The sequence below is a fragment of the Pongo pygmaeus genome, chromosome 5, assembly GCF_028885625.2.
Source record: "Pongo pygmaeus isolate AG05252 chromosome 5, NHGRI_mPonPyg2-v2.0_pri, whole genome shotgun sequence".
In the NCBI taxonomy this organism is placed as follows: Eukaryota; Metazoa; Chordata; class Mammalia; order Primates; family Hominidae; genus Pongo; species Pongo pygmaeus.
The window spans coordinates 155,807,126-155,830,574 of NC_072378.2; the positions used below are offsets into that span (position 1 = coordinate 155,807,126).

At 41.2% G+C, this 23,449-nt stretch overlaps 3 protein-coding genes across 16 annotated transcripts in view; 2 read left to right on the forward strand and 1 right to left on the reverse strand.

Moving 5' to 3' along the window:
- TIAM2 (TIAM Rac1 associated GEF 2) overlaps window positions 1-3,717 on the forward strand; it is a 267,112-nt gene extending 263,395 nt beyond the window's left edge. For all 14 annotated transcript variants that reach the window (XM_063666750.1, XM_063666740.1, XM_063666743.1 and 11 more), the window contains 3 exons: window positions 460-547; window positions 912-1,066; window positions 3,080-3,717. In XM_063666750.1, the coding sequence (XP_063522820.1) occupies window positions 460-547; window positions 912-1,066; window positions 3,080-3,717 (881 nt within the window). The remainder of the gene's footprint in view (window positions 1-459; window positions 548-911; window positions 1,067-3,079) is intronic.
- Window positions 3,718-4,322: 605 nt separating this feature from the next.
- The window catches only part of TFB1M (transcription factor B1, mitochondrial), a 56,013-nt gene continuing 36,886 nt past the window's right edge, over window positions 4,323-23,449 (reverse strand). Inside the window, exons 6-7 of the mRNA XM_054493485.2 lie at window positions 6,834-6,961; window positions 4,323-4,677 (exon numbers count right to left, since the gene is read on the reverse strand). Of these exons, the coding sequence (XP_054349460.2) occupies window positions 4,440-4,677; window positions 6,834-6,961 (366 nt within the window). The 3' untranslated portion in view covers window positions 4,323-4,439. The remainder of the gene's footprint in view (window positions 4,678-6,833; window positions 6,962-23,449) is intronic.
- Window positions 18,221-22,633, forward strand: CLDN20 (claudin 20). The gene is made up of 2 exons (XM_054493486.2): window positions 18,221-18,303; window positions 21,700-22,633. The coding sequence occupies exon 2, from the start codon at window positions 21,804-21,806 to the stop codon at window positions 22,461-22,463; it is 660 nt and encodes a 219-aa protein (XP_054349461.2). The 5' UTR covers window positions 18,221-18,303; window positions 21,700-21,803; the 3' UTR covers window positions 22,464-22,633.

Consider the following 23,449-nt stretch of genomic DNA (forward strand, 5'->3'; position numbering starts at 1 on the left):
GAGGCCAGCAGGCTGAGTCAATGCAGTGACCTGCTGGGCTTCTGTTTAACTTTTGTCAGAAGTGCTTATGTTTTCTGGAACATGACTGCATTTGGGGCTGGCCTCTTTTACCTCAAGTACCCCAGCTCCTGTTCCTTCCAAGGAAAGGGCAAAACTGCAAAGGAGGGTTGAAGAACAGGATCCACTGAATCTCCTCTTCCCCAGAGAGGGGCTCCAGAGACAGGGTGAAGGCCGTTCAGATGGAGGAAAATCTGCAGCAGGAAATGTAAAAAGTAACCAAAAGGCATTTCAGTTCTTGTAACTGTGAAAATCATACATAGAACAAGCCACAGAAGAAAATGAGCCAGGACTGGGAATATCAGACTTTCTTAACTCATGAGATTTAAACTTTACAAGTGTTCTTAACCACAGCATTTTGGGCAAAGTTGTAGACTCTTGTTTCCATTTCCTTTTACACAGGGACAGAAAATAATTCCATATGGGAACTGATCCATACAAAGTCAGAAATAGAAGGACGGCCAGAAACCATCTTTCAGTTGTGTTGCAGGTATGACTGACTTCCAAAGATTAAAACCGACAGAAATAACATAGAATTATGTCTCTTAAGGAAGGGAGTTTATATTTAGTGCCCTCCTGAATTTTGATGACATCAGGGTCACCCTCCCCACTCTCCGAAAAAGGCAACTGAGGCCGCTAGTAGGAGAATACGTTGATTAAATAAATATCAAAATCTTAAGAGTGATCAATTCTCACCTCCTTTTGTACGGGAGGCCACATGGCACTGCTGTTGGGTGGCTGGCTGGCAGCCTGGTCCAGCAGGTGCAAGGCACAGGAACACAGGCAGGCGTGGAATGGAAGCACGATGAACACTGTGGACACTTCTGCTGTTTTCTCTCCCCCCCCCCACCCAGTGACAGTGAAAGCAAAACCAACATTGTTAAGGTGATTCGTTCTATTCTGCGGGAAAACTTCAGGCGTCACATAAAGTGTGAATTACCACTGGAGAAAACGTGTAAGGATCGCCTGGTACCTCTTAAGAACCGAGTTCCTGTTTCAGCCAAATTAGGTGAGAATTTTGCTAGCCTTGTGTTTATTCAAGAAAATATTATGAGCTTCTGAAAAGGATATATGCTCTTGTAATATAGCTGTGAGTTTTCACTTTGTAAGTCATTGAGGTACCTTTATCTCCTTTTAAGAAACCTAAACATGCCTCTTGCTCCCAGACATTCTACTGTAAAATACAGCCACCCCAACCCCCAGTCCCTTGTCTTTCTACCCACTGACATAGTCCAAATGTATGATTTTGTTTCTTGCACTAAGATGTGCATGGGTCCAGGGACTTTGTTTTCCTCACTGCTGTATTCCTGGTGCTCAGAACATTGCCAGGCATCCTGAAGGTCAATGCTGAATGAAGATCAAGAACCTTACACAGAGGGTCTCCGCCTTCTCATGGTTCAGCCTACAGTGTTTCGACTTTACCATGGTGTGAAAGTGACACACATTCAGTAGAAACTGTACTTCGAGTACCCAGACAACCATTCTGTTTTTCGCTTCTAGTGCAGCATTCAATACATTTCATGAGATATTCACCACTTAATTATAAAACAGGTCTTGTGTTCTGCCCAACCATAGGCTAATGTAAGTGTTCTGAGCACACTGAAGGCAGGCTAGGCTAAGCTGCAATGGTTAGTAGGTATATTAAATGCATTCTCAACTTTCAATATTATCAACTTAACAATGGGTTGATTGGGATGTAATGCCATCTGAGTTAAGGGACCTCTTATACTCGTTCTTAAATTGATAAGGCACCAAGTAAGCATTTCAAATCACATTGTTCTTTCTGCTTGTTTCTAAAATTTCAGCTTAAGTTTTCAGAACCTTATTTCTACATTAACTATTTTGTTATTATCTTTGTTGTTTTTAGTCTTAGAAAATGTAAAATTTCTCTTTTTCATGTCAAATCAGTGTGACCTCTTCAGACTTACCACATATTTACTATTTTCTCCATTGTCAAAATAAACTGGCCATCAAAATAACATGCTGTTATTTGTAGAAACACCCAAACTGAGAACTCCCTTCTTTCAATCCAAGAGAAGAGAACTGCGCATACACACACACACACACACACTCAATCCAAGAGAAGAGAACTGCACATACACACACACACTCAATCCAAGAGAAGAGAACTGCGCATACACACACACACACACTCAATCCAAGAGAAGAGAACTGCGCATACACACACACACACCCCCCCCATATTCAGAAAGCTGGTTTGAAATACCAGCAGAGACAGTTCTCATATGAGACATAAAGAGCATTTTTAGGCCGGGCATGGTGGCTCATGCCTGTAATCTCAGCACTTTGGGAGGCCAAGGCAGGTGGATCCCTCGAGCCCTTGAGAACAGGAGTTTGAGACCAACCTGGGCAACATGGCAAAACCCTACCTCTACAAAAAAACATAAAAATCAGCCGGGCGTGGTCATGCGCAACGATAGTCCCGGCTACTCAGAAGGCTGAGGTGGGAAGATCACTTGAGCCCAGGAGGCAGAGGTTGCAGTGAGTGGAGATCACACCACTGCACTCCAGTTTGGGTGGCAGAGCAAGACACTGTCTTTAAAAAAAAAAAGGGGGGCGGGGAGGGGCATTTTCTACTTTTAATTGAGCAGCAAGGTGAGAAGATGCATAGGAATATGGTGTGATCTTCATGATTGAATGACAAAGCACCTTAGTGAAAGAAAGGAGCCTAGATTTATTAGCAATTAACTTTTCAATTTACTCATTGGCAAAATAAGAATCTTAGCCCATATAGTAGTTTCTAGTGTCTAGTTCTATCTACATAATTGAGCCCTGGTAATCTAAAAATGCTGAATTGCCCAACTTACAACTGTAAACCTAAGTCAAAAATTTCCATGTTTTCAGTAGCTACATTTTTGCCTAATTACCAGGATAGTTGCTAACTGAAGTCATATCATAAAATAAAATCTTAATGTTAAATCTTACACAAGCTTTGAGGCAAACATTACACATTGTGTAACCTGTTTCTGTATCACAGCAAAATGTGTTTTTCTCACTGCAGCTTCATCCAGGTCTTTAAAAGTCCTGAAGAATTCCTCCAGCAACGAGTGGACTGGTGAGACTGGCAAGGGAACCTTGCTGGACTCTGACGAGGGCAGCTTGAGCAGCGGCACCCAGAGCAGCGGCTGCCCCACGGCCGAGGGCAGGCAGGACTCCAAGAGCGCTTCTCCTGAGAAATACCCACACCCCGGCTTGGCAGATTTTACCGACAATCTCATCAAAGAGAGTGACATCCTGAGCGATGAAGATGATGACCACCATCAGACTGTGAAGCGAGGCAGCCCTACTAAAGACATCGAAATTCAGTTCCAGAGACTGAGGATTTCCGAGGACCCAGACCTTCACCCCGAGGCTGAGCAGCAGCCTGGCCCGGAGTTGGGTAAGGGTCAGAAAGGAGGACAGCAGCCCAAACTGGTCCGGGGGCACTTCTGCCCCATCAAACGAAAAGCCAACAGCACCAAGAGGGACAGAGGAACTTTGCTCAAGGCGCAGATCCGTCACCAGTCCCTTGACAGTCAATCTGAAAATGCCACCATCGACCTAAATTCTGTTCTAGAGCGAGAATTCAGTGTCCAGAGTTTAACATCTGTTGTCAATGAGGAGTGTTTTTATGAAACAGAGAGCCACGGAAAATCATAGTACAATTCAATCCAGATATGGGTTAAATTCCTCATTTTACTTTTAAACTGGTGGTAAAGTGGAAAGTGCAAAAAAAAAAAAAAAAAAAAACTATTCATTCCTGAGTTTTGTGCAGTATACATTTTTTTCCCACAAAATGGTTGTAAAGATTTAAGTTATTTTGTTTAATTTATTGTGGATCAGAAACCTAGATGAAACTGGTCAGAATCTGTAAATTACTTAGTTTATATCCACTTTGAGCAGGTATCAAATTATTTAGAATCCTTAAAATTACATTCTAATTAATTATTTTAAGTTATGTGGAAAAAGTAAGGCTGGGGAAGTTGTGATTAATAGCTTTCAAAGGGCCATTTTTTTAAATCCTCTGGGCATTTTCTTTCAGCTGTTAGTTTTTGCTTTATTTAAAGCATATTTAAGTTATTTTAATGTGGTTTAGGGGCAAAATGTGCAGATACTTCATTTTTGTAAGATTGTAATAGATGCTGTTTATACTAAACATGTCGTATCTATACAGTATATATTAAAAGAAAGCTTGTACTGTATCTTATTTGATGATATTTATTTTCTCTGCCAAGCTGTATAGTAAAAGGAAAATAAGTCACATCTGGTCATTGGCATTTTTATTGTCATTCTGTAAAGACAAAAGAGTACCTATATAAGAAGCTCCACGTAGTGCAAATCAACATCTGGTAGGCTGCTCGCCCCCAGGCAGCAGCTAGAGTCTAATTCTCTGCATCATCCTCTTCTTTTTCTTCATTTTTGCTTTTTCTTTGCTTGAGTTCTTCTCTGAAATTATATGCAAAGAGTTGTGGGTCTTCATCACACATTTTTCTGTATACATCACAGAGGCTCTTAAAGTGTGAGATGGAGAGCTGGCAGGGCCGCAGAGTAGGGTCTATGTCTGCCAACTCTAACAGCCTGCCCGTGCTTTCCAAGCGCTGCGCTTCAGGGAATAACATTCTGAGGGGAAGAGAGAAAAATCAGAATTTTACTTAAATTCTGCAAATCATGACACTTTTTAACCCTCATCTGAAAACAACACAGTTGCTGACTACTGACAGCTGGAGAGAGTGGCAGGAGCCTCTTGGATTATATAGCACCAGATTGAGGCAGCTCTAACCTGATGCTCGAGGCAAGCCCACAATGGGAAAGCATTCTCCAAAGCTAAATCAGTACATGTACTTTTTTAAGGTAAGTTTAAAGTAACACCTGTTCAGTTGCGTTCTTGTAGAAACATAAGCTTGATGTGCCTCATGTTTTGATGTGAAAGTTGTATTATTTCTTGTGTAACAAATCATCAGTTTTGATTCTCTAGAATTTGAATTTATCAGCCTTTAGAACTCTTCATGCTAAAAGACTTACTTTTTTTTGCTAAAAGTTGTTTGAAAATAGCTGATAGGAAAATATAAATAATTATTCCTCTTGTTATTTTTCAAGCATCTTTAAAACTGATTTGAAGTAGAGGATATATTTTAAATTTCATCTATCCAAATTGAACTATTGTTTTAAAATGAATAGCAGAACTGCTTGAAATGCTGCGGAGTTACACCTGGATTGCATTTGTCTTCAAGTCTCAGGGCTCTTACAGAGCTCAGCTCATCCCAAAGGGCTTGGAGGGTGTCAGCGCCAGGGGAGATAGCATGTTGCTTATAGGCTGATGGTCCTTTCAACAAGGAACTGCATGTCCCCCACACTTTCAGGGTGAGGTGACAGATCTTTGAGTTCAGTTTCATGGCAAAGAGGGCCTGATGACGGTTTCTAATATCTAAAGAACACCAACAGGTCAAAGTCCTTTGACCTGTTACCCCAGGTGGCACAGTATCTGGTCCATGTCTGTCCTGAGGATGGTGTATCTGAAATGAGTAGGGGCCTTCACTTAGCTGGGGGGTTGCCTTGGAAACGCTAGTGCCAGCTCTAGGCTCAGCCCAGTTCCAGGATTTCCAAAAGCACATAAAAGGACATAGTTTTGTGCTCCCTTCTCCCCCATGAATCAGGGCTATCAGGTACAGCTGTGTGGGTCCTGCTCTGCGTGAGGGGTAAGTGAGCCGAAATCCAGCTTCTGTTTCACTCACCAGCAGTGCATGGTAGCTGGGGGCTGCAGCCAAAATGGCTGGCCAGTGGCATCTCTGTCACCAGCTCTGCACCTTAAGTCTCTGCTAGAGAAGCAGGAACTATCTGGTAAGGTGGGAATTCTGGCTTAATTAGAGGCAACAAGTGGCAGGCTGAGGCTCTAGCTTCTGCCATCTGGCATCCTCAGCAATGGGCTTTGTGGACTGCAGCACTCTTAGGAGCTGATGCCCAGCTGGCCCCTAAAAGAATCTGCTGTCATTTCATATGCTAAAGGGACACTTCGGACCTTGTGAAAGAGAGAATTACAATGAAGCCACGTGAGGAGGTTTTAGAAAATGAGAAATGTGTGCCTCTCACGCCGAGCCCCTTTAAACAGCGGACTACGGATAGATTATCGTAGATGGAAATCTTTTACAAATACACTTTCCTGCCTTCTTAAGCAGACTGTCACTGGGCCTAACTAAACAGCTTCTTGGCTCTTTCTGGATCTGCAACAAGGCTGTGGTCCTTCAGAGCCCATCGAGGTGGGCAGCCTCTAGACCACCACGCCCTGTCAGGTTTTCCCAGTGGTTCCTGAGAGCCTCTTGGCAGCAGCAGCTTTCTGTGAGATGGAAACGTGCTTGCGTGAGGACTTCGTGATATGATTTTTGGCTGCTCAGAAGTCATATTTGCTTCCTAGTTCTCAAGTGTGTCCTTAAAGAAGAGATAGGGCAACTCGGTAGAAAGCAAGCATTTAAAAAACCCCATTATTATCTGTCTTGAGTCCTCACTGGGGAACCACGAGCTCCCTGGTACAGAGCCACTGTGAGCTGTGCAGTCACCAATTCCAGGCTGTGCTTATGGTAAAGCCACCCTGAGAGAGGCCACCTGAGGTCTAGCAAGTCTTTGCTGTCTCCTCATTGGCAGTGAAGTCTTGTCCGTCACAGGACTGAACTAAGTGTAATACTCAGAGCTTTAAGAACAGAGCAAACAAGGTTCTAACTCTTAAAAAGTGCCTGAGGATTTTATAAAGACTGCCAACTGAAGAGAAGAAAAGGCATTCTTACCTGAGCCCTCGATGGCAGTATTTCCTTCGGAACTGAAATACATTCTGAACCACTTTTTCCACCAGCTTGAACGGCTGCTCTATCTTGGGCTGTATCAAGGGAGTGAAGTGCACCACGCCCACGTCCACCTTCGTTGTAAGGAAACATATTATCATTCTGTGGCATGATATGTGGCACAGCGTGATCAATCAACTCATCCTTGTAAAACTGCAGGATGGGCTGTCGACAGCCTGTTTTCATAAACAGACCTTTCCATGTACTTCAGTTTCATCTCTAGGCATGGAAGATGGTACATTCTGGATTTGCAAATGACATGGAGAAATCAGCTGGCTGCACCTGTTCTCTAATGACATCCACCAGACCTGTGCTTGATGGTCACTTAATTTTAAAACACAGTTTCACAATGGCTTAAAAATCAATCCAAATCATTAAAGTCAGTCAGCAGATGATAGATAGCATTAGAATATTTTAGTTTTTGAATGAGTAAAAAAATAAGCTGCAGCAGCAGCTTCAAGACACAGAGAGATGGCAGACAGGCCTCCAGGGACCACTCAGTGCTAAACTTCACAGACAGAGACACCACTTATTTTCGGTAGACACTGATTAATCAGCTGGACTGAATTCATGAGTGTAGTCTGAAAAGCCACAGAACTTTCTAGCAGCAATTTTAAATGCCCTGAAAGGCACAGGCAGGACTGAAACTGAAAATGGAAACCATCAAAAAATGTCACTGTTTGACAGTGTTTAAGCTACTGCCAGCTGTGGAGATTCTTTAATTGTCAGAAGATAAAACCTTTTAGGCATATCTGATAAGAGATTTATACCCTGATTTGTTCCAAAAATGGACTCATGGTGATTCACAAGGACAAATTCAAATACGAAAGGAAAAACATTTAAAGACGGAGGGAAATGGATTCAAAACAGTAACTACATGCACAAAAATGCTGACGGAGACCATGGTCTAGGAAATGGGAAGTCTCGTCATAATTGACAAAAGCCTCAGTCTCCAGGAATTGTTAAACTTGTTAATGAGGATCTCATACAGACTCAACAAAAGGCGAAGAAAGTACGGCAATTTAGGAGGTGTGGGTTGCACCACTGCTTTTCAAAAGGAACTCCATTGTTGAAATCCCATAGAGGTTGTCATTTTCTCCTAAGAGGACTTGCTTCTAAAGATCCTTGCGGCTACATAATTCCTTAAACAGATGAAAATGGGAGACTGGCTTTTCTGGTTGTGTTTCTTTTAGGGTAGAAGGAAAACAACTGAATATGATGTGAAACTTTATGGACAAGAAAGTGAAAATAAGCTGTGCTCAGCCTCACACAGCCTGATGCGCTGTGGGAGGAGCCTGTGGTGCCTGAGCTGTGTCATCAAGGCCCCGGACCCCCGAGACCTTGCACCTCCCTATTTAAACAATCAATGAGCCTGTCCCAGAAGGTTTCAGGTCAGCTACAGCTGCTCCTACTGGATGGAATGGGAAATAGAAGGCTTTGGTGGTAAGGGGCGGTGTGGGCTGGCGCATGCTGAGAATGTGCCAAGCGGCCTTTCCACACCCCAAATGCCCACCCCCAACGTCCATCAGCCTTGTGAAGTCCAGCAGGCTGTTCTTGTGAAGATTCTATGGTGGAACAGTAGTTATGAACAGTGACTTAACTAAGATGTCAAATGCTCTCAATAAATTTTAGTAAGTTTTTTGAATTGTGTGCTATATGTTGTTTTATCTGTTTCCTCAAGTTTAGTAACAACTACCTCTTCCTACAGGACTTCCCTTAGACCTTAACAAAATGCACCATGGAACAGTGTCCAGCTTGGAGAGGTCTGTGGTCATTGGGGAAAGAGGGACTGAAGAAGGCGAGGAGCTGTGGAGTGGATGCAGGGTTTAGGTGCGGTGGATGTACTGCTACAGGGAGAGAAGAAAGGTGGTTTCAGCTCAGGGCAGTTCTGGGGAAGGAAAAAGAACTGATCTATGAATGGCGGAGTGCAGGCAGCAGCCCAAGACACACTCCACTGACTTCAGATGTCAGGTTCCTTCCCACAAATTCTGAACTATCCTGCCTACCTTGCCTCCTCCTGATTTGTATAGAGAAGTGGTCCCAACTGTCAGGCATGTGTCTGACCACTCTCTACACCTCGCCAGCCTTCTCTCACTGGACTCTCCATTCCCCTTTCATCTCGAGCTTCCTGGCACCCTCGTCCCTGCCTCCCATTCTCCAGGACTCATCTCCTGTAACCCTTCAACTCCAGTTCTCCCAGTGACACAGAGCCAATTCTATCGATTCTTACTAGCAGTCTGCTAGTCTCCAGAAAAAATACTCTTAGCAAAATCTGAGATAAAATCTAATCCCTGCCTAGGCCTAAAGCCATGAAATATTATCAAAACTCTACATAAGGCTTAAAAACTATTAAGACCAAAAGCACAAATACAGAGATAGATGCACTCTCTTCCAGTACAGAAACTGCCTCTTCCAGCTTCCTTAGATTTTGAATTTTGGCCTCATCTTTATTTGCCTGATTTCATTCCTTTGAGATATAGTTGGTATTTGCAAATACAGGAAGTGTCTAACTTTTGCTTGATTTAAATAAAGTTTTAAAACCCTGAACAAATATAGCAGTACCCCATGTAAACTATAGCGTTGACTTCTAAAGTTTGAATACAATTCCAATACCCTGTTAAGCTGGCTTACATTATTTCACACCTAAAAGAGAATTCCCCTCAGAAATGCAGTTACTATTTAGTGGGAGATTCTGTAAAACTCAGTGTCAACAAAGCTCTTCCAGTTATGTCTCCTGCTTCTGGGACGGCGAGGACCTCTCCTGTACCACCCCTTCCTCTCCCTTTCCCCCAAAGGCACCTTTCAGAATTACTCTGAATTATGGAGCCCATTTTTTCTAGAACTATAGGAAAGCTGCTTGGTAACTATGGTAATGAATACAAAAATGCTTTTTACTTATAATTGAATGCTTATTTAAAATTACAACTATTATTTTTTCTTCCTTGAGTTTTAAGTCTATTAATGGGTTTGATTACAAAACAGAAATCAGTACAAAGGCATTAGAAGTACTTAAAATATTCTAGTTTAATGCTGCCAGCCCTTTTCCAAACTCAGTCTATCAGTATACCAAAATGACCTACTAAAATTTCAAATGAAAGGATTTAAAATGAATTTAAATATTTGCCTTTCTAACCCTATATGTCACGCTGTAACAAGCTAAGACTGTTTCTCAGTGTTAGCAGCCTTGGCCATAACAGGCCCGAGGCAGATGTCCTAGTTTCCAGGCCAGGGTGTCTAGGACGTGACTGGTTATCAGCTCAGAGCAGCACTTGGGACTCACAAGGGACCTGGGCTAAGGAGATATTAAACCTTAAATCTTAGATATTAGATATTTCAACTGAGAACTGTAATCAACATGATATACGGAGGACACTGAAGAATGTACAACTCAGTTCCTGATGATTGTCATATGCCCAAAAGCTAAGTCACGACCACACGCACAGACACAGAAACAATGCTGGCCACTGTCTACGAAAGGGTCTTCATTCAACACTCTCATGGTGTTCAAGACCATTAGAGGACAAGACAGTGGAGATGAAAAATAATGAGGAAGTTACTATGTAATTAGCCAAGACACAGCCATAACTTAAGACAACAGAAGGGCTAATGAAAAAAAAAAAAAAGACCACAGGGAATAATCCATAAGACTTTAAAGAACAACATATAAGAAGGATTCAAAGTTCAAAGCGGGATGATCACGGGCAGACCTGGGTAGTTGGGAACAGGAAGCATATGGCAACTTGCAGGCTATAGGCACCACAAGATGAACACAGGAGGACAGGGGCTTGGGAGAGCCACTTCAGTGTCGGGTAAAACAACAGAGCGAGATGAGTGCCTCCGGACGCTTGGTTTCCCCACCCTCCAGTGTCTGCTTGCTCTTCAAGTAACTCCACCAAGCTAATGACAGTCCACTTTAGGACATCACAGGCCTCGAGGTTACAACTGTCCCAGGTAAGGAGAATCCCAGGTAGAGGCAGCAAGTCACTGATGCCTACGATATGGTAATTATGCATGTCATAGAAAAAGAAAATACTGACAAATGTGAATGTAGATCAAATTTCCTGGAATTGGTTCACTCTACCTGTGATCCATGTCCCAAAGCCAATTTAAGGAAAGAATTTCCAATGTAAAACCTTAAAGCTGACAGCATTCTAAGTATTTTAAACCAACTGGTTCAGTAAAGATCAACTACACGGTCAGTACCTATCCTAAAGTTTACAATTTGTGTTATTGTAACAATATTTATTTCTGCAGAAGTTCTGTCCTCACCCTTTTTTCTTCCTACAGATCTTTGTTTTTTTCTCTTTCTTCTTGGGATCATAAAAAAAGAACAGATTTTAAACAGTCACATAGTGTTTCCTCGCAGAGCAGATGTGGTAGGAAGAACTGAGGCCAAGAGAATGACAGCGAACTCAGATCACAAGAGAAATAAGACTAAGAAATGTGGTGAGGGGGATGAAGAGTTTTTTCACTGTGTAAATTATGTAAATGTACATATGTATGTATGTAAATTACACCTATTAGTAATAGCAACAACAAGATGAGTCAGTGTCTCTTGGTCCCAAGAGATTAAACAATTTCAGGGAGATGCAAGTGTAATCCTCAAGAAAGCACAAATGGAACAAGAACTGACAATTGTTGTATAAAGATTTTCTGTTATATTTAATCTGGAGTTCCTGGATGATCAGAGGGAAAAGACCTTTCTAAAACCAGGCCTTTTCCACAAACCAAGCCCTTGGTGTCTGTGAAGCAGCAGCATCTGGAGGTGCCCTGTGTTTCCTGTCTCGGGCTGTGCTCCCGCTTGGGTTTGTGGATATGGCAGGAGTTGCCTGAGGCAGCTTCGAGGCTGCCCAGCCTAGCCATGGGTGTGGCAACACATTGGCAACTGCCAGGGTCTGGACCCCAGCGCTGCAGGTCCTGAGCAACTCCCGTCCCTCAGAGCGAAGCCAGGACCTCAGAGAGGCTCACAATCTAAACAAACTCAGAAGGCACTTGATAAATGCTGCTAGTAATATTATTAAAAGACTGAGAAATAAAACATGCATACAAATATAGTAATTCATAATAAACCATAATTGTCAAACGGACTAGACATCACACTGAAGATGCTTGGTCAGTACATTCGTATATTCATAGCTGATACTGTTAATTTCCTAAGGCTGGGACAGAAGAAAACATTATTTTAGGATTAGGTCAAATCACTTTAAATGTGTGGGTGGGGCTGTAACAGGTAACTATTTTATCTTACTCTGAACTGTCAATTTTTCAAGATTGAATGGAAAGCAAAGAAGAAAAAACATTTGTATTAGGGTTCTCTAGAGGGACAGAACTAATGGAATATATATATGAGTTTATTAAATATAAATATTAAATATATTTGTATATAATATATATTTTTACATAAAATATGTAAATATTAAATATATAAATATGTATATAAAGGGGAGTTTATTAAGTATTAACTCACATGATTACAAGGTCCCACAATAGGCCATCTGCAGGCTGAGAAGCAAGGAGAGCCAGTCCAAGTTCCAAAACTGAAGAACTTGGAGTCTGATGTTTGAGGGCAGGAAGCCTCCAGCACGGGAGAAAGATGTGGGCTGGGAGGCTAAGCCAGTCTCTCTTTTCACATTTTTCTGCCCACTTATATTCTAGCCGAGCTGGCAGCTGATTAGACGGTGCCCACCCAGATTGAGGGCGGGTCTGCCTTCCCCAGCTCACTGACTCAAATGTTAATCTCCTTTGGCAACACCCTCACAGATACACCCAGGATCAATACTTTGTATCCTTCAATCCAATCAAGTTGACACTCAGTGTTAACCATCACAACATTTTTTTTTTAATTCAGAACCCCAACTTTTCATTAGAATGAAATGGACAGCATTTGAAAAATACAAGGATGGGGCTCCATCCCAGAAAATTAAATAAGAGCCACTGGGTTGGGCCTGAGCCTCTCGGGGCTTTTCCAAAGCCCTCGTGTGGGCAGAAATGAGAATCACAGGTTTGGGGAACAATCCCAGTTGCTTGGGATAGTATCACACAGTCAACTCAAATCCTGGAGATTAAATTCACTAGAAGTGCAGCTAGAGCCCTGTGACACCCCCAAAGCCAGCCTGAGTCCCTGCTGGATACAGCTCACCAGGGGGGATGAAAAGCCAGACACAGACTTCCCCAGTCTCGCTCACAATTAAGAATGACCAAATGAGGCTGGGCGCTGTGGCTCACACCTGTAATCCCAGCACTTTGGGAGGCCGAAGCGGGCGAATCACGAGGTCAGGAGATCGAGACCATCCTGGCTAACACGGTGAAACCCCGTCTCTACTAAAAAATACAAAAAATTAGCCGGGCGTGGTGGCAGCCGCCTGTAGTCCCAGCTACTTGGGAGGCTGAGGCAGGAGAATGGCGTGAGCCCGGGAGGCGGAGCTTACAGTGAGCCGAGATCGTGCCACTGCACTCCAGCCTGGGCGACAGAGTGAGACTCCGTCTCAAAAAAAAAAAAAAAGGAATGACCAAATGAGCCAGCTCTGGAAAATGAGACATTAAAGCAAAGTCTGGGGTGGTGGTGGGAGAGGGGAAGAGAACTCTAGAATACTTTGCTGCCTTTTTTTTTTTTTTTCGAGACAGAGTCTCACTCTATCGCCCAGGCTGGAGTGCAGTGGCATGATCTTGGCTCACTGCAACCTCCACCTCCTGGGTTCAAGCAATTCTCGTGTCTTAGCCTGCTGAGTAGCTGGGACTACAGGTGGGTGGCACCACACCCGGCCAATTTTTGTATTTTTAATAGAGACGGGGTTTCACCATGTTGGCCAGGCTGGTCTCAAACTTTTGGCCTCAAGCGATCCACCTGCCTTGGCCTCCCAAAGTGTTGGGATTATGGGCGTGAGCCACCACACCTGGCCGTAGAATACGGTGCTTCTTGATGAAAGGGTCAGCTGAGGCAGCCATCTCATAGCTGTTGAAGTAAAAATAAAATATAGAGACAAATCTCCAAATTCAATGTTTTATTTGGGAAGCAAGAATTGTAAATTAGGGCCTACACACAGACCAGGTGGTCTTCAGTATGTCCAAAGAACAAAGGGAAGGTTGGGAGTTTTATTAGAGAAATGTTATGTGTTGTTTTGAAAGAAAGCTCATTGGCACTAGAGAAGCTTTTGGGTGTGGGCAAGCTCTGATTGGTGAGTGACGACAGCAGGTAAAACCAGTCTTAGAGTCACAGTAGGTGGTCCCAGCAGCTACTAGGTAAAACTGGTCTTGGTGTTACAGCAGGCCATTTCAGCAGCTAGGCTTACAGAAAGTGTAAATTTTGGAGCAGGTGCGACAGTGCTATGTGCCCTGAGTGCTTTTTCCTCCTGGCCCCTTGACTCTGATTTAGTTGGGTAAGACAAGAATGACTTAATTTGTATAATCAACTTTCACACAGCCAAGAAAAGTTCAGTTTGAAGGAACAGAAAAACAGAATGAGCTGGAATCCTTAAGAAGAGTTTTAAATTGCAGAACTAACCTTGAACAGTATTGACTTTCAAACAATAAGTCCTTATAGTTTAGTCTACTGTTAGATTTTTCTGTAATTTGTCCACTGAAACATCTGAAACCAATACAAGCCCAAAGCCCCTTCTATAAATTTGTTTTCAAAATGTAGACAGGAAATTCTGGGTTCTTTTTACAGACTGAAGATGCCTTTGACTACATTATATATATTTAATTATATTTCCAGAATTTATGAACACCCTTTATCTTGAATCCATTTCCTATGCAATATCGCTACTCACCTAGTTACTTCCATTTAATCTCTCCCATTACCACAGCCTCCCAGAGTCTGTCTGTCTCCAATTCTGATCTCTTTAAATCCTCCACACCATAGCCAAGTGCTCTTAAACCACAAATTCCACCACAAAAAAACACCCTGATGGTTCACACTGCCTCTAGTGGTGGCCTTCAAACTCTTTCTTGAAGAAAATGTCGGCCACCAAAGTGTTTCCCCTCAACCCTGATCCCCAGGCTTCTTTGATTAGGGTAGAGGTCTCTCTCATAAGTCTGTTACTGGGATCCAGTGATGAGAAGATGGAGTGCAATGCTTTATAAACTGTTAAGCTCTATGAAAAGGTGTGGTATTGTTATTTCCAAAATACTCAGTTAAATTACTGATTCTTTCAGAAAGACAATAAAAGCCTGCCTGAACATCCAGATTAACATCACTAAGCAACACCACACACTAAGGGAAGCTAAAGTAATTTCTGCTTAAAGATAAATGAAAACATTCTAAAGAAGAAAGATGGACTGCAATCACTCAACCCACAGTGGACTTTGCAGGACTGAGAAGTAAATGCTGATATGTAAAGCTACAGAGATTTCTGGGTTAATTTGTTTCCATAGCTTATAAACTACCAAGAGAGGTAGGACTTACAAATATGCTCTTTTCTAATTAGAGGTGGAGCAATGCTATGTAGTATGTCAGGGTTTCAAAAATCACTGTTTTGGTACTCAACCCCATTCCTGCAATTTACTCATTTTATGGCCTTAGTCAAAAGTTACTTCTCTGTAGCTTAGTTTTCTTTTCTTTTTTTTTTTTTTTGAGATGGAGTCTCACTCTGTCACCCAGGCTGGAGTCCTATGACATGATCTTGGCTCAATGCAACTTCCGTCTGCTGGGTTCAAGCGATTCTCTTGCCTCAGCCTCCCGAGTAGCTGGGGCTAATGGCGTGTGCCACCACGCCTGGCTAATTTTTGTATTTTTAGTAGAGACAAGGTTTCACCATGTTGGCCAGGCTGCTCTTGAATTCCTGACCTCAGGTGATCCGCCTGCCTCAGCCTCCCAAAGTGTTGGGATTACAGGTGTGAGCCACCATGCCCGGCCAGTTTTCTTGTCTATAAAATCTTCTTATCTGGTAGGTTTGTCTTGAGAATTAAGTATTATAGCACCTTAAACAGTACCTGGCATATGGAAAGCAGGTTATAAATGGTAGATAATGTTATTAGCAAGATGACAAACTAGAGTTCCAAAATTACTTAAAATTCTAGTCCTGCTTAGAAATAAAATTATATTTTTAATCATTCAAGTGCAATTTATAGTTGAACATTATATACTTAAAGTCAGTTTCTGAATTCGTTCATTGAGCAAATATTTACTGTATCCCTACTATGTGCCAGGCACTGATCCCGGCACAGGAGAATCAGTGATGAACAAAACAGAGAGAAGTGCTTGCCCTGTGGGGCTGAACTTCTATCTCAGAGGTCTTGCGCTACAGTGGAAGCAGAAGAGGGGCTCAGAGGTGGAAGGTTCTTGTTCTAGTCTGAAGTCAGAAACAAAACAACTTGTTGACTCAAGGGATGTTGGGTATGGAATCAGGAATTACTTTTAAGATCTCAGGCGGCCAAATGGAAGGAAGGATTTGCCACTAATGAACCTGGGAAAACCGTGGAGAGAACAGTTTGGGAATGGTCAGGAATTCAGTTTTGTTCTATGACAGGTCTGAGCTATCCATCAGTGACGCCAAGTCAGCAGACAGAAACACAACTTGGGAGTTCAGGGGAGAGGGCCGGGCAAGAGATTTAAGCTGACGGGTCGTAAGACTTACCTAGGAGAGTCTCTGGACTTAAAAGATTAATATCCCTTTAATGTCCACATCAGAAGTAGATAGTAATGTTGATTAACTATATTTCTATTTACACTTCTACTTTCCTAGCTCCTTTTTTTATATAAGAAATTCTGCCTTCATTAAAGGTCTACAGCTAATGAAAGTTGCTTCCATTTCAGAAGTTTTCCTTCTAAAGCAGGCAATTAATATTTCATAGGATTATTGTTTTCATCAAGGCAAAAAAATAATCAAAATGTTTTGAGAATAGAAATGTACATTAAAGCATGTTTAACCCATTTATCCTTCAGCGAGCTTCCTTATGCTAGAGGTTAGAGTGGGGAGCAGCCGGGTCACTCCACCTGCCATCAGTCAGCCTCACAAAGCTTATGTCTGCACTAACAACCACGGCGACCAGCAAAACAAGCCAGGATGCTGGAGGGCTGTGGTGAGGTGTCTTCTGATGCAGCACTAATGACACTGCTGTGACTATTAAGGTCTGCAATTCAACTCAACTTCTTCCAGTATTTATTTATGCATTGAATTGTTTATATTTCCCATGAAATAAAATAAAAGAACAAAGCCAGTACACATAAAGCTTACAATGACTTAGAGAGGTAAGACTTAACATGTAATCAATACTATGGCTGAAAAGCAAACCCACAGATGTTAAATTTAGAAAAGAGGAAAGAGTATCTGGCTAAATGCGAAACTTAGGATTAAAACAAACAAAACCAAAAAATCCAGATAACTGAAACATGTGTTTGTTTATTTACTACTTTTAAAGAGACGATTAAAGTCTAACATGGTTATTAACAGTTGTTAAATTTAAAAATCCAATAATAAAATTATCTTCTTTCTGTATAATGGCTATGAATTTATAGCTTGTAGAATAAAACTTATTGAGGAAGAAAAAAATGAGAACCCAAAAGGATGGCAGTGAAATCCATCTGTACCATTATTCATGGGCTACAACCTCAGTATCTGATCACAGTCTTATCTGATGTGTCTCATCACGTCATTTTGGGTAATTTATTCATAACATTTCCTGAATCTCTATAGTTATACTCCACAAATCTAAGTGGAAGCAATAACAAGAAAACTCAGGGCACCACACACAAAAAAATACCTGTAGGTTTAGTGATCAGATTCTAGTCAAAAGTTGTTGCTGGGTTTTCTTTTTTCTTTTATTGAAAAAAATACATATGTTAAAAAATTTTCTTCTGAATGATTATTTTGAAAGTTAACAATTTTATGAATTCAGGTTCCAGATAAGTCAAGAATACCAGGGAAAAGAGGGAGTCTCAACTCTCATTTGCAAAGCACGACATAGTTAAAAATATTTCAGACCACATTCTTGAACTGAGGACATAAAATAATACATTATATCTTTCAACATAGAGAAAATTTCAAAAATAAATTATAACTATGTGACTAAAACATCATATTAAAAGAAAAGAAGGCCTTCTTGTGAGCACCCAAATAATTCCTCCTCTGTACACAGTGACACAAAAGCATTTTTAGCTTTCAGGTTTCAACAAATCCTGTTGTAACAACAATTCCCTCCCTTCCCCGCCTCTCCTTTCTTAATTCTCCCACGTCTCAAAAAATGAGATGGAGAACCTGGTATTTATCTTCTAACACCATCAGCAGTTTTTACCTCTCAGATTTCTACGTTGTCCTTTATTTGCTTTTTTCAAGTTAACTTATTGGAGCTTTATAAACATATCCAGAATTTCTGAAATAAGCCTCACGTATATAGTTTTTCTTCACCATAACTAACTGAGGTTAATTTGAAGACAACTGACTGAAGGAGTTAAGACAGTGAAGGCTACTGACAAAAGGTATGGTAAATAAAACGTGTCTTAATGCTTAGAGATCTAAGAATAGGTCTTTCGGTATGATTTAGTTTGAATTATAAGTAGTAAATCTGCTTTTAAATATTATTTTTGATATAAATAAATCTTGTCTGGAAAGCTGACTTTACATTTTAGTGAAATCTACAACAGACTTTCTGTTGGGGAATAGTTCACAAACTGAAGGTGCTTGGGTTCTGTTCCGTGTGCACTGTGTTTTGCGACCATGAGAGAGTTTTCACTGTAGACCATGTAAGTGTTTACATGCGACCCCTACCCTCTGATTCTGCTTGCCTTCGCAGTATTTCTCTACCACCACCACAGCCGCTGGAACAAAGTGTGTCTTTATTCTCTACGAGACAGAAATTTTGAAAGAACAGGCCACACATGGTATTATGCTTGTGGCTGGAGGGTAAAGTGCAATGCAGCTAAAATACCAATATATTTGTATGAGCAGAAAGTGACCTTCATTTGGAGAACAAATTCTTTCTACATAAGTTCTCTATGCAGAAAAAAAAGCATTTGAATCCAATATTCAACAGTAAGCAAGCACTATGCTAATTAAATGCAATGTCATATTGTTTACACTGATTTTGGCTGTCTGTAATTGATCACTGCCAGTACTTGTTAATCATGATGAACAAACTGTCTTCATGTCTGAAATATACTGAAAGTTATAAAATGTATCAGTTAATGGGAAGAAAAGGATTATAATTGGTAAGCTGCACATAGATTGACAACAAAGGTTATTCAGTCAAAGTAGAAAGAAAGAGAGAAAGAAAAGTGAGCAAGCAGATGCTGTTAGAAAATGTTCCAGCAACCCCACACTTGAAGAATCCCTAAGCTGAAAATGGTCCAGAGGCAGTAATTTAGCAAGCTGGCTGGAGTCCGAAATGCTAAAACCTAAACTTGAAAACAGCTATTATAAAACTGTAAACATGTGCTTGATTTTTTTTTCTAGAAACTTTAACTTTTGTTCTATTTTGGTCTAAGGTTGGAAAACAGAAAAGAAACAAACTGTATGATAGCAGGCGAGTCCTAGGCACACTGATGTTTACAGATAAGTCTGACTCTTAAGAACTTAAAATCCTAGGGAAATCCTTTTCTAAAATGGTAAGATTTACATCTTCAGATTATGAACAAAAACAGAACAGCACAATCCAGATAGTCTAGGATCTAACGTCTTAGAGAATCAATGTGTGTAGCTATGCAAAGTTTGTACTTTAAATATAGGCAATGGAGTAATACTATTTCAAATATTTAACCAAAGCCAGGCGTCAATCTCCTTGCTGAGTCATCAGAAGCTGAGCCATGTGCCCTATTAACATCCTCTACAGTCCTTTTTTCCCCTGGTGGGGAGGGGAGTGGGTGAAGTAGACAGTTAATGGTGCTTTTTGCCTCCAGATGTAGTGTTTTCCCTGGTTCCCATGGGAAACACACAGGGGGAGAAAGAATTTCAGCAGGAAGTGTTGTGGTAAAAGGGGAAAGGATGCGGGATGACCCCGTGAGGTAGGAGGGGTGGAGAGAGATCTGGACGCTGCAGGTTGGCTGCTGAAGACTGTATGGCATGGGGTGGTATCCTATCTGAACATCCTGATCTGAAAAAACAAGGATGCTTGAGATTGTCTGTCTGAGGTTTCTTTCAGCTCCAAGATTCTATGAAAATAAATCAGCCCAAGGAAGGAAAAAATCCAAATAATTTTAAACATCAATTGTCACAATACACAAGAAATAAAAATACTAATGTCAATTTTAAATTACTGAGGACTTTCTGTGGCTTAAATATTGTTCTAAGCCCTTAAAATGTATTAACGTATTTAACCCTATGAAAGAAGTATTCCAATCCTCCCCATTTTCCAGAAGAGGATACTGAGGCACAGAGAGGTATAAAGTGAAGAACTGGCCCAGGTGTTTTTGACTCAAGAGCCTGTATCACCTTTTGTAAAATACATATGAATCACGATAGAGCCACTTTAGCATACCATTCAAAATTAATTCAGAATGACAAAGAAAGTCAGTACTGCAGTATTTCAGAAACCATTATATTTTTCTCAAATAATGCAGTAAGCAGTGCCAGATGGGCTAGATGGGGGAACAGGCATAGAAAGATGGAATTGAAAACCTTTTCGTTTCTTAAAACACAGCCAAGCCACAAAGTAGGTGTAGTCTTTTCCTTCCTCTTAAAAACAAACAAAGAAAATAAAGGGTTAATTTATTTCTGGTATCCTTTCACATACAACTAATGATGTGGTTATTTCTGGTATGTATTTTTGAGATCTGCCATCACTACTTCTGAACTGTTCAGAATAGCCGGCTTCATTTGGGCCAGGAAATGATTCTGGTCCCAGTTAGAAAGGACCTCACGTTCTTATATACAAACAACAGTGGCTTAATTGTTTTGAGTACCAGGCACCTGAAGTAAAACAAGTACTAACCTCAGTCAGGATTTTGCAAACAGGTATTAACTAGAACTTAGGGATAACCATGCCAGTGACTCAGATTTCTTTCCACTGCTGTCCTTCCTCCTCAAATGGTTCACTTGGGCTATGTGCCTAGCACTGTGGGTGTGTCATAAAGATCTGTTTATGAAAGCCACTTCTTAAATACTTTTCTAAAATGTATTTATAAACCATCTTTAAAAGGTGGCCTTAATTTATTTTCTTCCTTATTACCTACTGAGTATTTTCATTAAAAATAAAATCATTTGGGCCGGGCACGGTGGCTCACGCCTGTAATCCCAGCACTTCGGGAGGCCGAGGCGGGAGGATCACGAGGTCAGATCAAGACCATCCTGGCTAACATGGTGAAACCCCGTCTCTACTAAAAATAGAAAAAAAAGAAAATTAGCCGGGCATGGTGTCGGGTGCCTGTAGTCCCAGCTACTCGGGAGGCTGAGGCAGGAGAATGGCGTGAACCTGGGAGGCGGAGCTTGCAGTGAGCTGAGATCGCGCCACTGCACTCCAGCCTGGGTGACAGAGTGAGACTCCGTCTCAAAAAAAAAAAAAAAATAAAAAATAAAATCATTTGAAAAACCTATAATGCTATTAAAATTCTTTATCAGATACTATAGCTGGAATTTCAAATGTCTAAATCTCCTAACAAGGTACATGTCCACGCTACAGTTTCAGCATATGTTGAGTTTTAAAAAGAATTAAGCGGGCAACTGCTTTCTTTATGCCCTGTATCAACACCACCCATGCATATCACTCAGACCAGTCTTCAAGGCCTGGTGGGAGCTTTTCTCCTCCGGCCTACAGCATCCTCATCTGCTTGGGGGCTGGAGAAGGGGGGTACTCAGGTGTGTTCTTGGCTCCTACTCTAAAGGGAAGCCTTTTGTTTACTTACTTTCTTTCCCTCAATCCCGGTTTTGCCTTCTTTCCTTAGGCTTTGTTATTTGGTTCTCTACTGCACAGAAATAGATAGAATTCTGACAGCCATCATTGTTAAGCATCAGGATTTTCTAAGAGGACAGACTTAACAGTAACATCATGGCCTCAGCAGGACTCCAGCTCCTTGCTTTCATCCTGGCCTTATCTGGGGTCTCTGGAGTGCTCACAGCCACTCTGCTACCCAACTGGAAGGTGAATGTGGATGTGGACTCCAACATCATAACAGCCATTGTCCAGCTGCACGGGCTCTGGATGGACTGCACATGGTACAGCACCGGGATGTTCAGCTGTGCCCTGAAACACTCCATTCTGTCCCCCCCCATCCACGTGCAGGCTGCGAGAGCCACCATGGTCCTGGCGTGTGTTCTGTCTGCTTTGGGGATCTGCACTTCCACGGTAGGAATGAAATGTACTCGCTTAGGAGGGGACAGAGAAACCAAGAGCCATGCTTCCTTTGCTGGAGGAGTCTGTTTCATGTCTGCAGGAATCTCTAGTTTAATCCCGACAGTATGGTACACAAAGGAGATCATAGCAAACTTTCTGGATCTGACAGTTCCAGAAAGCAACAAACATGAACCTGGAGGAGCTATCTATATCGGATTCATTTCCGCAATGCTGTTGTTTATCTCTGGCATGATTTTCTGCACCTCCTGTATAAAAAGGAATCCAGAAGCTAGGCTCGACCCACCCACGCAGCAGCCTATCTCTAACACACAGCTCGAGAACAATTCCACACACAATCTGAAGGATTATGTGTAAATAACTGAGTAATGCATATGAAATGGAACTTTTGGGTGCCAAATGGGACTTTTAGATTAAAAAAAAAATCAGAATTATGCTTAACTTTCCCTACAAAGAAAGTAGAATGTAAAATACTTTAACAACTACAAGGTAGTTTAAAATGCCAATAAAACTATCATATACAATTACATCTGTCTGAAGAGTTCTTTATTATTTCCATTATTGTTTCCATGTTTTACTTAAAGATTTATAACTGAAAGAGGTTCTGATTACATTCATAAGGCAATTAATTGATAGCTCTTTTTCTTTTTTAAGATAATTTGCTGATACACCTTTCAAACTGGATTTTATAAAAGAACTAAAATGCCAAGTATAAAAAGTACCTTGCCCTGGTGTTAACCAAGAATATTATCCACTTTGCTATCTGGTTGGCAACAACACAGCAACTTGCTTCTGTTTTAAAGCTACAGTGTGTGAAAGTACATTAGGAATACAAGAGCTGCCTACTCCATTCAGATGCTGCTAAAACCATCCATCCCAAGTCCCCACCTCCTGTGACCAGCCCATTTCTTTTTCATTTTAGAAAACTATCTACATATATTTGTAAGAGCTGACAATATTATATGCAAACTAAGATTAGGCAGAACTGAAGAAACTGGTAAATGCTACCACAGTAAAGCAAAGCCAAACCAAACTAAAATCTCTAGGACTCTTAAAGCATTAAGTACAAGCTAAGTGATAAGAACAAAAGTTTGTTTTAAAATGTTTAAGAACTCCCTTCTTCTGCTTCTAGCAAGAGGATTCTCCACAGATTAAGTTCATTTATCCTATAACATTCTGGATTTACTATCATCCCACTTACTCTCTCATTTATTCATATTTGGATGATAAAAGTTACCTTTAAGTTGTCACTTCTTCTCTCAAATTTCATTCATGTTAACAAAAACATTCTTACAAATAAGCTGTTTCAATTAATGAATGTCAAAATATATTTTAAAGAATGC

Excerpts from the sequence above, each read along its gene's own strand:
- CLDN20 (XM_054493486.2), top strand. The coding sequence starts at position 21,804 with ATGGCCTCAGCAGGACTCCAGCTCCTTGCTTTCATCCTGGCCTTATCT.